Here is a 14,492-nt window from a genome sequence, read left to right on the forward strand (position 1 = left end):
GGAACCCTTGCTCCTGGACCCTCTTTGCCGTGCCTGCTCTGGAATCCAGCCGCTGTGCTCTGAGAAGCCCAAACCACATGGAGAGCACTCCAGTCCCAGTCCCAGCTCAGTCCTACCAGGCTCTAGTCACACAAGCAGAGAAGTCTGCAGACGATTCCAGTCCCGGTGTTCAAACCTCCCCCAGCCTTCACCTCTCACCAGGCAAAGGCCAGCCACCACGGGGCAAAGACAAACTGTCCCCACGGGCCCTCTCTGAACCCACGACCTGCAGAATTCATGAGTGAATTTTTTTTTTAAATGTCACTTGACTCCTCTGTGTGTGGGCTGCGTGTTCCTTGGCAATAGTCACCAGAGCGAATTCTTGCTGCCTCCTCTGGAAGCCCAGAACTCTGGGGCCACACACACCCTGTGTTCACTCTTGACCCTGAGTCCTGCATCTCAGCCCCAGGGGGGCTGAGGAAGCTACCACCTTGCAAAGACAGGTCTCATGCGTGGGAATCGCCACTATAAGTGCTGGGTAATCACTGCAGACAGGTGGGACCCCCCCCCCCATCCCAGGAAAACCAGGACATTTGGTGGCTTTCTTCCAAACACACTTGGACATTTTCTGGTACCTGAATTTTATATCAGGTTCTAAACAGAAGCTAATAAAAATGAAGCAAAGTTTAAATGTCAATTGCTCATGGCACTAGCTGTATTTGAAGCACTCAGCAGCCTTATTTGTGTAATGGCTACCATATTGGAGAGGGTGGATCTAGGAGCCAGGAAGCCCCTTCTTTTGACACACAACCAATCTGGGAGGATCTGGGCTTGGTTTTAGTTTTTGTTCGTGGTGCTGGGGATTGAACCCTGTAGCACTCCACCACTGAGGTACATACATCCCTGGCACTTTTTAAAATTTTGAGCAGACAGGGTCTCACTAAGTTGCCCAGGCTGGCCTCCAACTTGCAATCCTCCTGCCCCAGCCTCTGGAGTCAATGGGATTACAGGCACATGCCACTGTGCTGTGTTGAGCTTGGTTTTCTTGAGATGGTGTTTTGTCTCCTGGGGAAACAGGCAGAGAGTTGTGGGTAGGGCCACAGTATTCAAGAGCTACCCTGGTGACACAGAGGAGATGGAGCAGGCACTTGGAGGCCACTGTAACCATCTAGGACAGGAGAATTATGCCCTGATATGGGACCGTGGTGGTCAAGGTGGAGAGACAGACCAGAGATGTACAGTGTATAAGTCATTAAGACCTGAAGACTGAATAGACTCGGTAGCAGGGGACTCCCGATACCCTCACCGCCACCACCAAGCTGCTCTGAAGGTGCTCAGTGTGTTGACTGCTACTTAACTCAACACCCCAGAATATGGTGGCTTAACACAGCAATAATTATTATTCTTTCCTGGGGTTCTGAGGTCTGTGAGGCTCCGGTGTCTCTTGCTCAGTGTCTGTGGTGAGACGAGTGTATCCCCACTCCTCATCTGGCACTGCTGGCTCCCAGTTGGCACCTCAGGTGGTGAAGCCGTGGTAGGACTTCTAAGAGGTGGCCTCTGCCGGGTGGTTAACTCATTGGGGGCATCACCCTGGAAAGGGATTGACGTCATTCTCTCTGGACCTTGGTCAGCTCCTGCCGGACCGAGTTGTTATAAAAGAGCAAGATGGTTCCTCCCTGCCTCTGGCTTCCTGTCTCACCATGTGATCTCTTCTATACCTACCCCTTCCATTGCAAGGCCATCCCCCCAGAGGCCCTCAGCAGAGGCCAAACCAAGGGAGCTGCTCAATCTTGGACTTTCACCTTCCAAAACCGTGAGCTAAGTAAACCTCTTTTCTCTATACGTGACCCGGCTTCAGGAATTTTGATACAGCAACAGAAAATGGCCTAAGACAGAAGAGTGCATTCATGCAGTTGCCAGCTGGAAAGTCTAAGATGGCCTCGCTCACATGTCTGACAGTTGGTGCTAGCTGTTGGCAGGGGCTGGGTCCAGCTGGGTCCCTTTGACCTACTTTCCTTCTCTACATGGCCTTCCAACCAGACTTCTTGACAGCATATGGGTCTCAGGACAGCATTTCAAGAGGACATGTTCCTAGGCACAGGACTTCCAAGCACATATTCTGATATTTCATTGGCCAAACCCATGAAAGCCACAAGGTCAAAAGCAGAATCAGTGTGGGAGGACCAACCTGGAGCCATAACTCTATACCATGGGAAGGAACACCAGATGGGCTTTCATTCATGTTGGAGTTTGGCAGAGAAGAAACCAGTTAGGAATCCAGAAACCAGAGAAGGACCAGAAGAGGGGACCAAGAGAGAAGGGAATTCTGGGATGTCAGCTACCCAGCACTCGCAGGGCCCAGGGCACCCCCCATGCCTCACCTAATCCCAGCCTGAACCCACCCTCAGGACTTAGGGACCTGAAAGACGGTTCCTTGAACATCTGAATATCAATCTCAGTAACTAGTTTCAGAGAAACCTTAACCACCCAATACAACTCCATGAGTGCAATTCCGCAAGTCACAGCAGTAGGGTCTAAATTTGCAAACTCTCTGAGGCAATGAGTTGCTGCATACTGATAAAGCCCACAGTGTTTTCAAATATCTTTGACCCAGACTCATGAAATACCTTTATATCACAATTCAGTAGACGCCCGAGTTCAGACATACACCCACATGCATGCGCACACACTCCCCCAGGGTCCAAACAAAAGTCTCTTGAGACACAGAAAAGAGAATAGTCCCATTTCCTTATATGCAATGCTCTGTGCTTTTTGCATCTGTTTTACTGCTGGTCCCCTCATGGGTTGTAGCCTGCAGTCTGGAAAGTACTGACTTGGGCAGAGGTCAGAAAACTGGCCACATTCTGCCTGTAGCCTTGTTTTTTTGTTTCGTCACCTGGGTTTGACTTCTTCTTCTCCTTCTCCTTCAGGCCTCAAATGCTGTGACTTCAGACGGTTTTCTTTTCTCCTATACCATTCTGACTGTCTGACACCCAACTGCTTCACACATCTGTCTGTGACTGGTCTGGAGTTTCTATTTGGTCCTTCCAGAATCTATAGATTCTAAAGCATGGATGGATGCATTCCCCGAATATTGAACGAGTGCCTCTCGTGGAGGGTGGCTATGGCTGATATGGAGAACACAGCAGAGGGCCAAATTCACTGTCTTTATGGAGTTGAGATTTGGGGGAAGGGGGGAGTCAGACAAGTCAATAAATAAATCAGTAAATGGACAAATAAATGAATTTTGTATTAGGGATTGATAAATTCCTTAGTGACAATAGACATGCCCAGAGATCTACCCCAGACCACAGGCTTGGTTCATACTTTTTTGTGGAGTAGAAACCACCTGATATGTTCCTATCTAAGCAGAAGAGGCTTGGGAGTGTGGAAGAGAATAGCCCAGATTTTCCTCAAAAAGCTCCCAGCCTGCCCCAGCAAGTGGACCTGACCCATCATGTCCCCAAATTACTGTGCCAAAGGGCAAAGCACCAGTAACTTTAACCTAGGAAATTTCAAAATCGGCCATGCCGCGGGGAACGTTGCGGGATAGGGTCCAGCACACTGGCCCCGGGATTGGAAGCACTTCTGATGTGGTTCATGCTTTTTTCCCCCACTCAGCCTTTGTGGTCCCCACCACCCCTTCTCCCGCGGGATAAATGGCCATCTCATTAGCTCTGCACACATGACCCTCCGGACCCGAGTCCTGGTTACTGCGCCTGCCTTATCTCTCGCCTCTCCTGCCTCAGATTTTCCGCTGCAACAAAGCCAAACACAGCGTCGTGGGGGCTTTCACGCTCCCGTGCCTTTGGACACGCTGTTCCTTCTGCCTGCAAGGCCGCTGCCCTCCACCAGCGCGCCCCCACCCGCTTCCTGCGCGCTCCCATTCACCCTTCAAAACCCAGCCTGGCTGTCCTCTGCCGGGGCTGCCCTCTGAGACCCCTCGACCACCTCTCTGTGCTCCACACCCTCCTTCCGTTGGACTTCCCTGCACTGTAATTACCGATTTCTCTAAACCTCTCGCCTCCCAGACTCGGGCCTCCACCAGCGCTGGAGTTGTTTGGGGGGCACTCGCTGGGTACCCCAAAGCGCTTTAGCCCGGAGCCCGAGTGAGTGACAGAGCGTGCACCCAGGCTCGGGCGGGCTCCAAAAGCCGGGTGGCTCCCCTCGGCCTCCGCTGCGGCCCTAGGGGACCCCGCGCTGCTGCATTTCCCGTGCACCGGTGGCGCAGCCGCCCAGCCCCAGACAGCCGCTGCCGCGGCGCGAGGACTACAAGTCCCGGCAGGCCGCGCGCGGCGGCGCATGCGCAGCGGGCCGGCGTTTGAGTGGCAAGTTGTTTGTTACAGCGAGCACCAGCTGCTGCCTGCGCCGGGCGCCGCGCGCCGCTGCCCCGCCGCTTCGCCGCTCGGCCGCTCCGCCGGCGCTGCCTCCTTCGCCCGCCGCCGCCGCTCGCGGCCCCTCGCAACTTGACGGCCTCCCTGCCCGGGACGCGGCCGGGCCCGGCGCCGAGCTCGCGGTCCCCGGGCCGGCTGCCCGCGGCGGCTCGGTGCCGGCTGGGCGCGGAGGGGGCGGGGGCCGCGGCTCGCCCCCCGCCGATGAGCCGCCGCGGAGCGCGGGCGGACGATGGAACTCCACATCCTGGAGCACCGGCTGCAAGTTGCCAGCGTCGCCAAGGAGAGTATCCCGCTCTTCACCTACGGCCTCATCAAACTTGCCTTCCTGTCCTCCAAGACCAGGTGAGCGCGCGGGGACGCGGCGCCGGCCGGGGACAGACAAAGGGGCGCTCCCGGCGCTGTCCTCGCCGCCGCGCTGCAAAACAACTTCGGCCCCGAGCGCCCCCCCGCCGGCGCCCGCCCGCCGGCCCCGCGGGTCTCAGCGGGTCCCCGCCGCTGTCGTCCCCGGCCGCGGCCCCCTCTCCGAGACCCGGGCCCAGGGACGCAGGGACCGGGCGGAATGAATGAGCGAGCGCACGAACGAATGAATGGAAAACAGGTGTGGGGACGCGGCCGGGGGACCGGCTCGGCCCGGGCCCGGCCCCTGTCGCCGCGGCCGGGGAGGCGTGCGCCGAGCGCGGCCACCGGGGCAGAAAACCGAGAAATCCTTAGTGGACGCTCGTCCCCAGGTGCCGGCGAGGGTCGCGCGCCGGGGGGCAGGGCCGGGGAGGGGCTGCCGGCGAGGGTCGCGGCGATCCTTTCTCCTTGGGGTCCAGGGAAGTGGGGGGTCGAGCCGTGAAAGGGGAGGAGCTGGCGTGTTTATGGATCAGCCTCGAGGCTGGGCTTGGAGGCTGCAGGGGGAAGACAGTTGAAGGCCTGGGAGGTAAAAGGAGGAAACGGGAAGACCGATTCTCCAGGGCTGGCCGAGGGTTGGCTTGGTGAGCCCCCACAGGGCTTCGGATCAGGGTTTTTGTTTTTCTGTTGTTTTTTGTTTTTTGGGGTTTTTTCCCCCCCTAGGAGTCTGAGCCCGGTGGAGTGCGCGCTAGCTGCTGTAACTTAAGTCCCTTGTTTGCCTACCATTATGACAGTTAAAAGGGATAATGAAGTTGTTGCTGTTTTGTTTGTTTGTTTGTTGTTTGGGCAGGGGAGGAGGTTGGGGGCAGAGATGGTTCTCCCTCTCTGCAAAATGAATGAATACGTTGCAGGTCAAGGTTAAGTTAAAATGACAGCTCCCCCCCTGCACCCCCCTCCCCCGGCTGTCCCCTTTGGCACTGAGCTCAGGGGACACAGGGAAATAATTCATTCCAAGCCTGTTATTTGCCTGTTAAAGTTCTTGCTTGAAAATCTCACTTTGATGTGACTGAGCCCAGAGCCCAGGCCGGCCATTGTTTGGGAGACAGAGCCAGATCTGCCCGGGGCCCTGTTTACTTTCTGCTGGGCTGCCTCCTTGGTGGGGTCTGAGGTTTGGGAGCCCTTTGCCTGTGGAGAGCGCTGGCTTCTTTGATTGCAAAAGGTAATCATTAAACAGGTCATTTGAAAACAAAAGCCTGCAGCTCAGACTCCACACACACCCCCCCGCAAGCACACAAAGCCCCCTTTGGCTGTTTGGATCCCACATCTACCTGCCCTGTGTCCCCCACTCCTGGCCAGTCTTGAAGGTCCAAGAAATCTTTTGTTTTTTCAACTCCTTCCCCAAACCCCCGAGTCCCCCCCCCCCCCCCGCACCCCAGTAGCCTCCTGGCTGATTTCCTGGCCACCATTCTAAGGCGGGGATGGTATCCAGGCCTGGGTGCTGGGAGGAGGGGCACTTGGGAGCAACAAAAGGTGGGCTCCCTCTGTCTCTTTCCCTTTGTGGAGGGACTGGCCCAGTCCATCGCTCCCCGACATGGGGTCCAGTTTGGAGGACTCAAAAATAGGCCTTGCCCAGGGTGAACCTCACTGGCCTGTCTGACCACAAGGAGACCTTCCCTCCCTGGGTCCCCCTTCTCCCTCTCCTTCCAGAGGCAGGCAGGCAGAGGAGGCCCAGGTGAAGGGTATGGTCTCTAGATGACTCAGAGGTCAAAGGTCATCTCCAGGTCTCCCGGGTCTGGCTCTAGAAGGTGCTGAGCACACTTGTCAAATGACTGAGGACCTGCCAACGCTCGCACTCTGAACCCAGGCGTGGCTTCAGCTTGTGGCCAGCCCTCACTGCCCGAGTGGCCGAGGCCAGGTCTTTCTCTTTCTTTGGCTCTCGCTTTGTCTCTCTGGGTCTACTAGTTTCCACAGAGCTGCTCTGGAGGGCTTTTTAAATGGCTTCTTAGTGAATGTAAAAGGGGTGCTGGGATGTGGACCTATTAATTGAACTGTTTCCAGTGATCAGCCACCAAGGTAACACGTTTGTTCCCTGTGAGTCTTCCCACAGTGCCTGTTCCCACACGGTGGCCCAGAACCCTGTCACCACCCCACTCCTCAAAACCTTTGTAGCCCGAATTAGTACAGCATCCACTGAGATCTCTGAGCTGCATGTTTAAAAATTTTCAAGCTAGGTGCCGTGGCACACACCTGTAATCCCGCTACTGGAGACCCAAGCAGGAGGATAGCAAATTCGAGGCCAGCCTCAGCAACTTAGCAAGACCCTGTCTGAGAATAAAAAAAAAAAAAAAGACAAGTGCTGGGAAATGTCTCAGTGGTAATCACCCATGGGTTTGATCCCCAGTACTGCAAAAAAGAAAAAGAAAAGAAAAATTTTCAGTCACTCTCTATAGGATCAAACCCTCAGCGTGGCACTCAAGGCCTTTGGGAATCTGGATCTTAAATCCTTGACTTTAACCACCCCCCAGCAAATACTCCAGTGACCCACAATTCACCTCCTTTCCCTTCACACTTCAATGCTTCACACCTGAACATCTTTCTTCTCTTCCTGTTTCAACCCTTAAGATCTAGCACACTGTCACCTTCCTGAGCCCTCCCCCCTCTGGAGTCTGCCCAATGGGGAGGAAAACGGCATGGGGGACCCCACTTTGTGCTGGGGTACAACTGGGTCCTTGAGATGCTGAGCTATCCTGCCCCTGCCTCTGCAAGACCCAGAGCCTGGTTCAAAGAAAGAACTAGGCCCTGCAGTAGAGTGGGGTTGAGGGTGGGGCCTAGCAGGGTTGGGAGGAGCCTGGGAGGCTTCCTGGAGACAGCTGAGCCTGAATCTGGACCGGAGTGCTTTCATTGAGATTAGCCAGGTGGCAAAGGGTTTGGTCTAGCGTGCCCAGGACAGGACATTCGGTGAAAGAGGTGTGATACCTGCTTTTCAAAGAAGGGACCTGGGGCTCAAAGTTACGTGACTCACCCGAGGTCACATAACAAGCCATAGAGCCCTGGGACTCAACCTGCATCCAGGTGGCTCAAGCGCAGAGTTTTCATGATTGAAAGTTGCAGGTGGCACCCAGGCAGTGATGGCCAGTGTCTCTGTTTGCAGTGCACAGTTTTGAAAGATTAAGGAGTGCAGACTTGAGGAGCTGGCCCTCCTCTGTTTCCTAGCCCCAGCGCCCACAGGGCTGGTCCCTCGTCACCTGCAGGTAGACGCAGGACCTGTCTCTTGCCCCTGCGTCGCTCCCCAGCTCCGGCCCTGGGTGTGTGTCGCCTGGTTGTCTTATCCTCCCCCTGAGATGATGACCCTGCATCCCAGGAAAGTGTCTCATTGTCCACTCCCCCTCCGTGGCAGGCGATGATGGGGGCCACCCACTTTGCTGTGCCGTCCACGGAGGTGAGGACACTAGGTCGGGAGGAGTACCACTGCTCAAGGTCTCAGGGCTGGGGAGAAGCAGAGGTGGGATTTGAACCCGGCCCTCCTCCACTGCCCAGGCACAGGGCTTTGTGGGCACTTAGTGAGTGCCTGGGGGGTTCCAGCCCACACCGAGGGACCCTGGTCTCAGCCAAGTATTTGCCAGAGTCTCTTATGAGTGCCCAGGGCTGGAAGCCCCCTTGAGGCAGGTCACCTCGGGAGCACTCCCCGCCCTGCCCCACTCTGGACAGCTGGCCCACGGTCATGGTCGCTGGGTACACCCACTCTTGGCCTGAAGTTAGGGGCGGAGACCAGGGGAAGGAAAGCAGAGCCGTCCCCAGATGGCCCCCTCGCCCTCAGTGGCCCTCTGTGGCCCTCCCTGCCGGGCTCTCCAGCCCCACGATTGTTTCTAGTCCCTCACGAGCCATGGATCCGCAGAGTCCAACCTCCGCGGCCTTCAGGCCTCCATCCCATCTGCCTCCTCTGCCGGGAACTGTGCCCCTCGTGCACCCCCTCTGTCTGCCTGCTTGTCCTTCAGGTCCCGGGAAGCCCCTTCCTCTAGGAGGTCCCCTGCACACCATGGACCCGGCTCCATCTCTGGAAGATGAAAGGCAGTCTCGGAACCTCAGTGGGAGGCCCTGGCCTGCAGCAGGCCCTGGCTGGACTGACCTAAAAAGAAGTTGGAACCTCGAGTGACAGATGAGGCACCCAGAGCCAGGCTGTCCTGGAGGCCGTGGCTTGGATCTTCCCACCTCTCCACTTGGCCAACTTTGATATGGCAGCCGAGCTCTGGGGTCACAACTGGGGCAGCCTGCGGCGTCAGGGACCATCGGGAGGAAGCCCCACCAGGGCAAGGGCTGCTGCCCCTGAGAAAACCTCTCCAGGGGCCCGTCCTGCCCAGGCTTCCTTGCTCATTGGTTGGAACCAGGTCATGTGAACTCGTCTCAGCCAATCACTGGCACAGGGAATGAGACCATCATGGGCCAATCAGGGTTCCCTGCTGAAGGGGGGGGCTGCCCCTGGGAACCTCTGTGGCTGTGGCTGAGGCGGGCTGTGTGTGCCCCCGTGACAGAGACCCTGTCCCATTGAGGCCGAGCCTGAGTGCTGACCCAGAGAAGCCTCCACACACAGACGGCATGTGAGCTCCTGACCAAGGTGGGCCCACAGTGCTGCCCCTCTGCCTCGCTTCCTGGACCCCAGCCTCACCCAGGTCTGCAAGTCCAGCCACCACAGGGAGGGCCTCAGAGCCTGGGGACCGCTGGAGGGACTGGAGATGTTCAGCCTAGATGCCAGGCCCACTCACTCTTCATGTGGAGTAAGGCTCTCTGGAGTTGGAGGTGCTCTCTGTACCCCGTGAGGCAGTTATGGGGACAGGTGACAAGGCACAGCAATGACAGGCACTTAGTTCAGCTGGGCGCTACTCTGTTGCTCCTTCAATCTTTACAGCAGTCCACAGAGTGGGGGTCCCACTTTACAGATGAGGAAACCGAGAGAGTCAAGGGCCCAAGGGCACCCGGATGTGGCAGGATTGGGACTTGAACCCGGGAAGGAAGCCTGGCTCAGGACTTGCCCCAGGACCATTCGGCCCAGCGTCCAAGCAGAGTGGACTGGACTCCCGTCCAGGAGCCTCTTGACGGAGCGTTGTGGAGAAGCCACGGCAGTGCGGCTGGGGAGGCTGTCATCTCCGGTCCCATCCTAGAAAGTGTGTCACACTTGATTGGCAGGAAAGGCAGGTGGGCGGCTATGCAGGGAGCTATGCCCTCCGAGCCCCTCGCATGGGCTTTTGTCTGTTGCGGCCTGAGCCTGCGCCCCCCATTGTGCCCTCAAGCCAGAGTGAGCACTGGCTACTAACGGGGCCTTTGTGGGAGAGAAGCTGAAAGCTGCGGAGAGTTTGCCCAGATGCTCCTTGCTTCCCCAGGTGCCCAGGCCAAGGTCACCAACCACCGTTTGATGGCTGTTGAGGGAAAGACGAGCTGACAGGGATTTGGGCTCCGGGGAGGCTTCCGGGGAGCCAGCGCTGCTGCATCCTGGCACTGGACCTTGAGCCAGTTACCCGTCCTCTCTGTGTGTTCAGCTACCTGTAGCACAGGGATGGTGACCGTGCCCCGGGGACTTCATGAGGTGCAGCCCATCGACTGCATGGGGTGGCACCTGCTGCTGTGTGCTCCAGTTAGAGATGGCCCAGAGAGAAACGTCCCGGCTCAGCTGGCTGGCGCCAGTCTCGGGGGCAGAGCTGATGCCACGTTCTGATTCTAGGAGGTAGACATTCTGCCACTTCCCTGGGAGGACAGGCTCATTTTTAAGCAGGGGGCACCAAAATGCTCTGGGACCTCAGCGCTGCCAGCAGGAAAGGCTTCCTAGAGGAGGTGACACCAACTGAGCTGAACTCACGTTGGGATGGGAAGACGTCGGGGTGCTGGGGTGGAGGGAGACAGGCCTGCAGGGGGCTGGAGGGGAGGGTGGGGAGGGCCCAGGCAGGGGTGCAGGTGGGAGAGCATGAGGCTGGTCCCACATGGGGTGGCTGTCTGGTCAGCCCACCGGATCCTTGTGACGGGAAGAGCATCGTGAGCAAAGGTCTGGACGCTGGAAAGAAGGGACCCGTGGGGGACAGACGGCCAGCCCAGGGTTGGTGCAGATGGAATGTTCGTTCAGGAAGAGACCCGCAGGTGGCTGCTGTGTGCGGAATGAGTTCTTATCCAGGGGCCAGAGAAGACGTGTGATCCCACCAGGGGAGGGGAGCAGACACCCAGGGGAGGCACTCTGAGGGCAGGGCCCGGCAGGGCAGGGCGGCCCACATGGAGGTGGTGCAGGGCCGGGCTTCTGTCCTCCGTCCAGCTCCCTGGCCGTATCGCTGCCTTGCTCGCGTCCTCAGGCCGCCCCTGCTCCTGGGTCGCAGCCCTACGTGGCATGTGAATGTTCTTGACATGATGTCTTCTGTCCTCTCTGGCCTTATCCTGCCCCTCCCTCAGAACGTGCCTCATCTTAGGACAACCGTGGGAGTTTTAAAATACCCCAAATTCTGCCAATGTTCCCTTTAAAGCTAGACCCCTTATTTTCCCCTCCCACCTTAAATGTCTGCCTCAGTGACTCTTCTAACAGGAGAAGGTGGCAGAGTGATATCCACAGGCCCTGGTGGCTCCACCTGGTGTTCTCTGGCTCTCTGTCCCTTGTCCTGTGGGAAGCGGCCGCCATGCTGTGAGGATGCTCAAGCAGCCCTGTGGAGAGGCCCAGGCTGCGGCCCCAGGCAGGCCCTCAGTGGATCACGCAGCCCCATCGGCCTTGACTGTAACCTCCAGAGGGATCCTGGACCAGAACTGCCCCACTGGGTCACGCCCAAACTAACACCCAGGACCTGAAAGATTATAAAACCTGTTGTTTCCAGCACTGAGATTCAGGACAGTTTGTTACGTCGCAGTAGATAACTCAGGAAGTGACTGTGTCATTCCTCTTTCAAATGGGGCCATTTCAAGAACAGCAGACAATAACAATAACTGCCCCGGACAACAGGGCAAGCCAGATCGTGTCCTGGCCCCACCATCCATCCCCCTGGTCCCCTGTAGTCCTGACACTTAAAGAGTCACCTACTCTGGGGCTGGGGATGTGGCTCAAGTGGTAGTGTGCTCGCCTGGCATGCGCAGGGCACTGGGTTCAATCCTCAGCACCACATAAAAATTAAAAATGAAGATGTTGTGGGGCTGGGATTGTGGCTCAGCGGTAGAGCATTCGCCTTGCATGGGCAGGACCCGAGTTCAATCCTCAGCACCACATAAAAATAAAGGCATTGTGTTGTGTCCATCTGCACCTAAAAAATAAATATTAAAAAAAAAAAAAAAAAAAGAGTCACCTACTCCAGGAAAGCCATCCTGGGGCGGGGACCACAGTGCTCAGGATGTAGGCTGGGACAGCTGATCCTGTTCCATCCTCACCCCAGGTTCCTGTCCAGGCCCCAGGACTGGTGTTCCGTGGCATCGACTCATCTCCCAGGGGTCGAGAGCGGTCACCGTAAAGGCTGCGAGGTCTCTTCCGCTGGTTTCTTCGCACCAGAGCAGTCAGCTTCTTGATGTCCCCAGGCCAGCCTTCAGCGGTGGCTCAGCACCACACCTTGGCATAGCAGATGGGCCCACCGAGGCCCACAGAAGCTGCCCACCCATCTCTGTGGCCACTCAGTTTGTGTTGGTGGAGACCCGGGCCTCGGCAGTCACGCTCGTCCTCCGGCTGACACTGGGCAGGCCTGAGCCCTGGGCTCACTGACCCCGCGGATGCTGTTCTGCAGCCACATCATCAGCATTACTTTAGTCACGGGGACCAAGAGACAGAATGGCCCTTGTGTCTAGCAACGTGTCCGTGTGCCACGACTTGGGCACCGAGGTAGTCTGTTCTGGCACAGGGTGAGGAGGGGGCACCATGCGAAGTGAAGCCCACCTGACCCACGAGGGCCAGGACACGCCTGCACCTACCACACCTACCACGAGGGCCCGAGGAGTCCGAGTGCAGACACAGGACTTTGAGGCCACCGTCCAGCTGCGTGGGCCTGCAGCAGTGCCTGGCAGGAGGGGCCTGGAGACGGCGGTAGTGACGTTCCTCGGCAGTGCAGACTTCTGGGTCCACAGCGCTGGACGCCTCAACAGCAAGGGGATTAGCTCCTGTGTGTTTTAACATCATTTTTTTTTTAATAAGAAATTAATTTTTTAAACATGGGGTGTTCGTTGAACACCAGTTTTTGGAGGGTGGTACCAGGGATTGAACTCAGGGGCCCTCAACCACTGAGCCCCACCCCCAGCCCTATTTTGATTTTTATTTAGAGACAGGGTCTCACTGAGCTGCTTAGGGCCTCACTTTTGATGAGGCTGGCGTAGGACTTGGGGTCCTCCTGCCTCGGCCTCCTGAGCGCTAGGATCCAGGTGTACCCACTGTGCGGCTATTAAATGCCATTTTGCGGGTGCGTCCCAGGGCTGAGGTGCATGGGTTCCTCGCCACTGTACCGGTGGCCCCAGAGGACAGTGGTTCCTGCATTTTCCTCCCCCCGCTGTCGAGGGGCTGCCCTGGCTTCTGCTGCCACATGGAAGGGGCTGCAACTTGCACCTGTCGACACTTTGAGACCCACAAGAGCTCTGGGTCTAGACATGCTCGTGGGGACGTCCTGGCCCTGCCAGCCTCGCCCTTCATCTGAGGTTTGCTGAGACACAAGGACCGGGCACTGTCCTGGCCCCAGCGGATACCAAAAGGAACCAGGTCACAGTTCCTGAGTTTACGGGGCTTGTCTTCTTCTTGCCTAAGACAGTGGACGGATCAGGGAACCTCAGGCAGTGGCCGAGTGCCCTGATGTCACTGCAGCAGCGGGGACCAGGGGTGGGAAGCAACTGGTTACTGCTGGACCTGCAGGCCACCTGCAGTGGTCTGTGAACTTCCCAGGTGACAAGGAGGGGCTGGCCATGAAGATGGAGGGGAAAGGTAACGGCCAGCGCAGAGGCAGGAGCCTCCTCCCTGGTCAGGACAACTGCTGCCCGACACAGTAGCCTGTGCTGGTGGGAGCAGGGCCGGGGACGTGACTGGCCCACCCGCCGCGAGAACACGGAGCTGAGGGTAGACCGCCATGGGGTCCAGCAGCTCCTTCCACGCGTGAACGTGACCCCAAACCAGGAGACGGCTTCAAGAGCCCCGGGCACACCCACGCCCTGGCAGGACACGCACAGCAGCCAGAGCCAACGCTCCCTGCCATCCCTCGTGATGAGCGGATCCTCAGCAGGTGGTCCCCGCGCACCCGAGGATCATCCAACCTTGAAGAGGACCTGCTGACCTGGGCCATGTCGGGACAATCCCTGAGGACACTGTGCCAGGCACCGAAGGACGTGGTGCCCGGTGCCATGGGTGTGGGGGCCTCGGAGCGGTCGGATCCACAGAAACGGAAGCAGGTGGCGGTGCCCGGGTCGCGGAGCCCATGTGGAGCTTCAGTTTCCTAAAACAGAAGAGCCCCGGAGACATGGCAGCCACAGCTGCCCAGCAGTGTGAAGGGCTTCGCGTCCCTCAGGGTGGTCACAGTGGCGGTATCCTCACGATGGAGGGTGTCTCTGCTCCGCACACTTTGCCTCGATTTTGAGAACAGCGGAAAAGGGAGCCTGGAAGGCAGGCAGAGCCAAAGGGCCGTGTGGCCACCGCAGATGGAGCCAGGGGTTGCCCGGTGAGGCCAGTGCCCTGGGCGTGCCAAGTACGCGTGGTGACCCGCCCTGCGTCACCTCAGGGAAACCGAGGCACCACATGCTTTGGCAACTTGTCTGAGATCCCAGAACCCAGTAAGAGAAGGAAAGACGTTCCTGTAACAGCTTTACGAG

The 14,492-nt window shown here is 57.7% G+C and overlaps 1 protein-coding gene across 1 annotated transcript in view; it reads left to right on the forward strand.

Annotated features, from left to right (window-relative positions):
- The first annotated feature begins 4,214 nt into the window (after positions 1–4,214).
- Positions 4,215–14,492, forward strand: part of Castor2 (cytosolic arginine sensor for mTORC1 subunit 2) — a 44,166-nt gene continuing 33,888 nt past the window's right edge. The window contains exon 1 of the mRNA XM_076840820.2: positions 4,215–4,715. Coding sequence (XP_076696935.1) covers positions 4,603–4,715 — 113 coding nt within the window. The 5' untranslated portion in view covers positions 4,215–4,602. The remainder of the gene's footprint in view (positions 4,716–14,492) is intronic.

This window comes from Callospermophilus lateralis, chromosome 19 (genome assembly GCF_048772815.1).
Source record: "Callospermophilus lateralis isolate mCalLat2 chromosome 19, mCalLat2.hap1, whole genome shotgun sequence".
NCBI lineage: Eukaryota > Metazoa > Chordata > Mammalia > Rodentia > Sciuridae > Callospermophilus > Callospermophilus lateralis.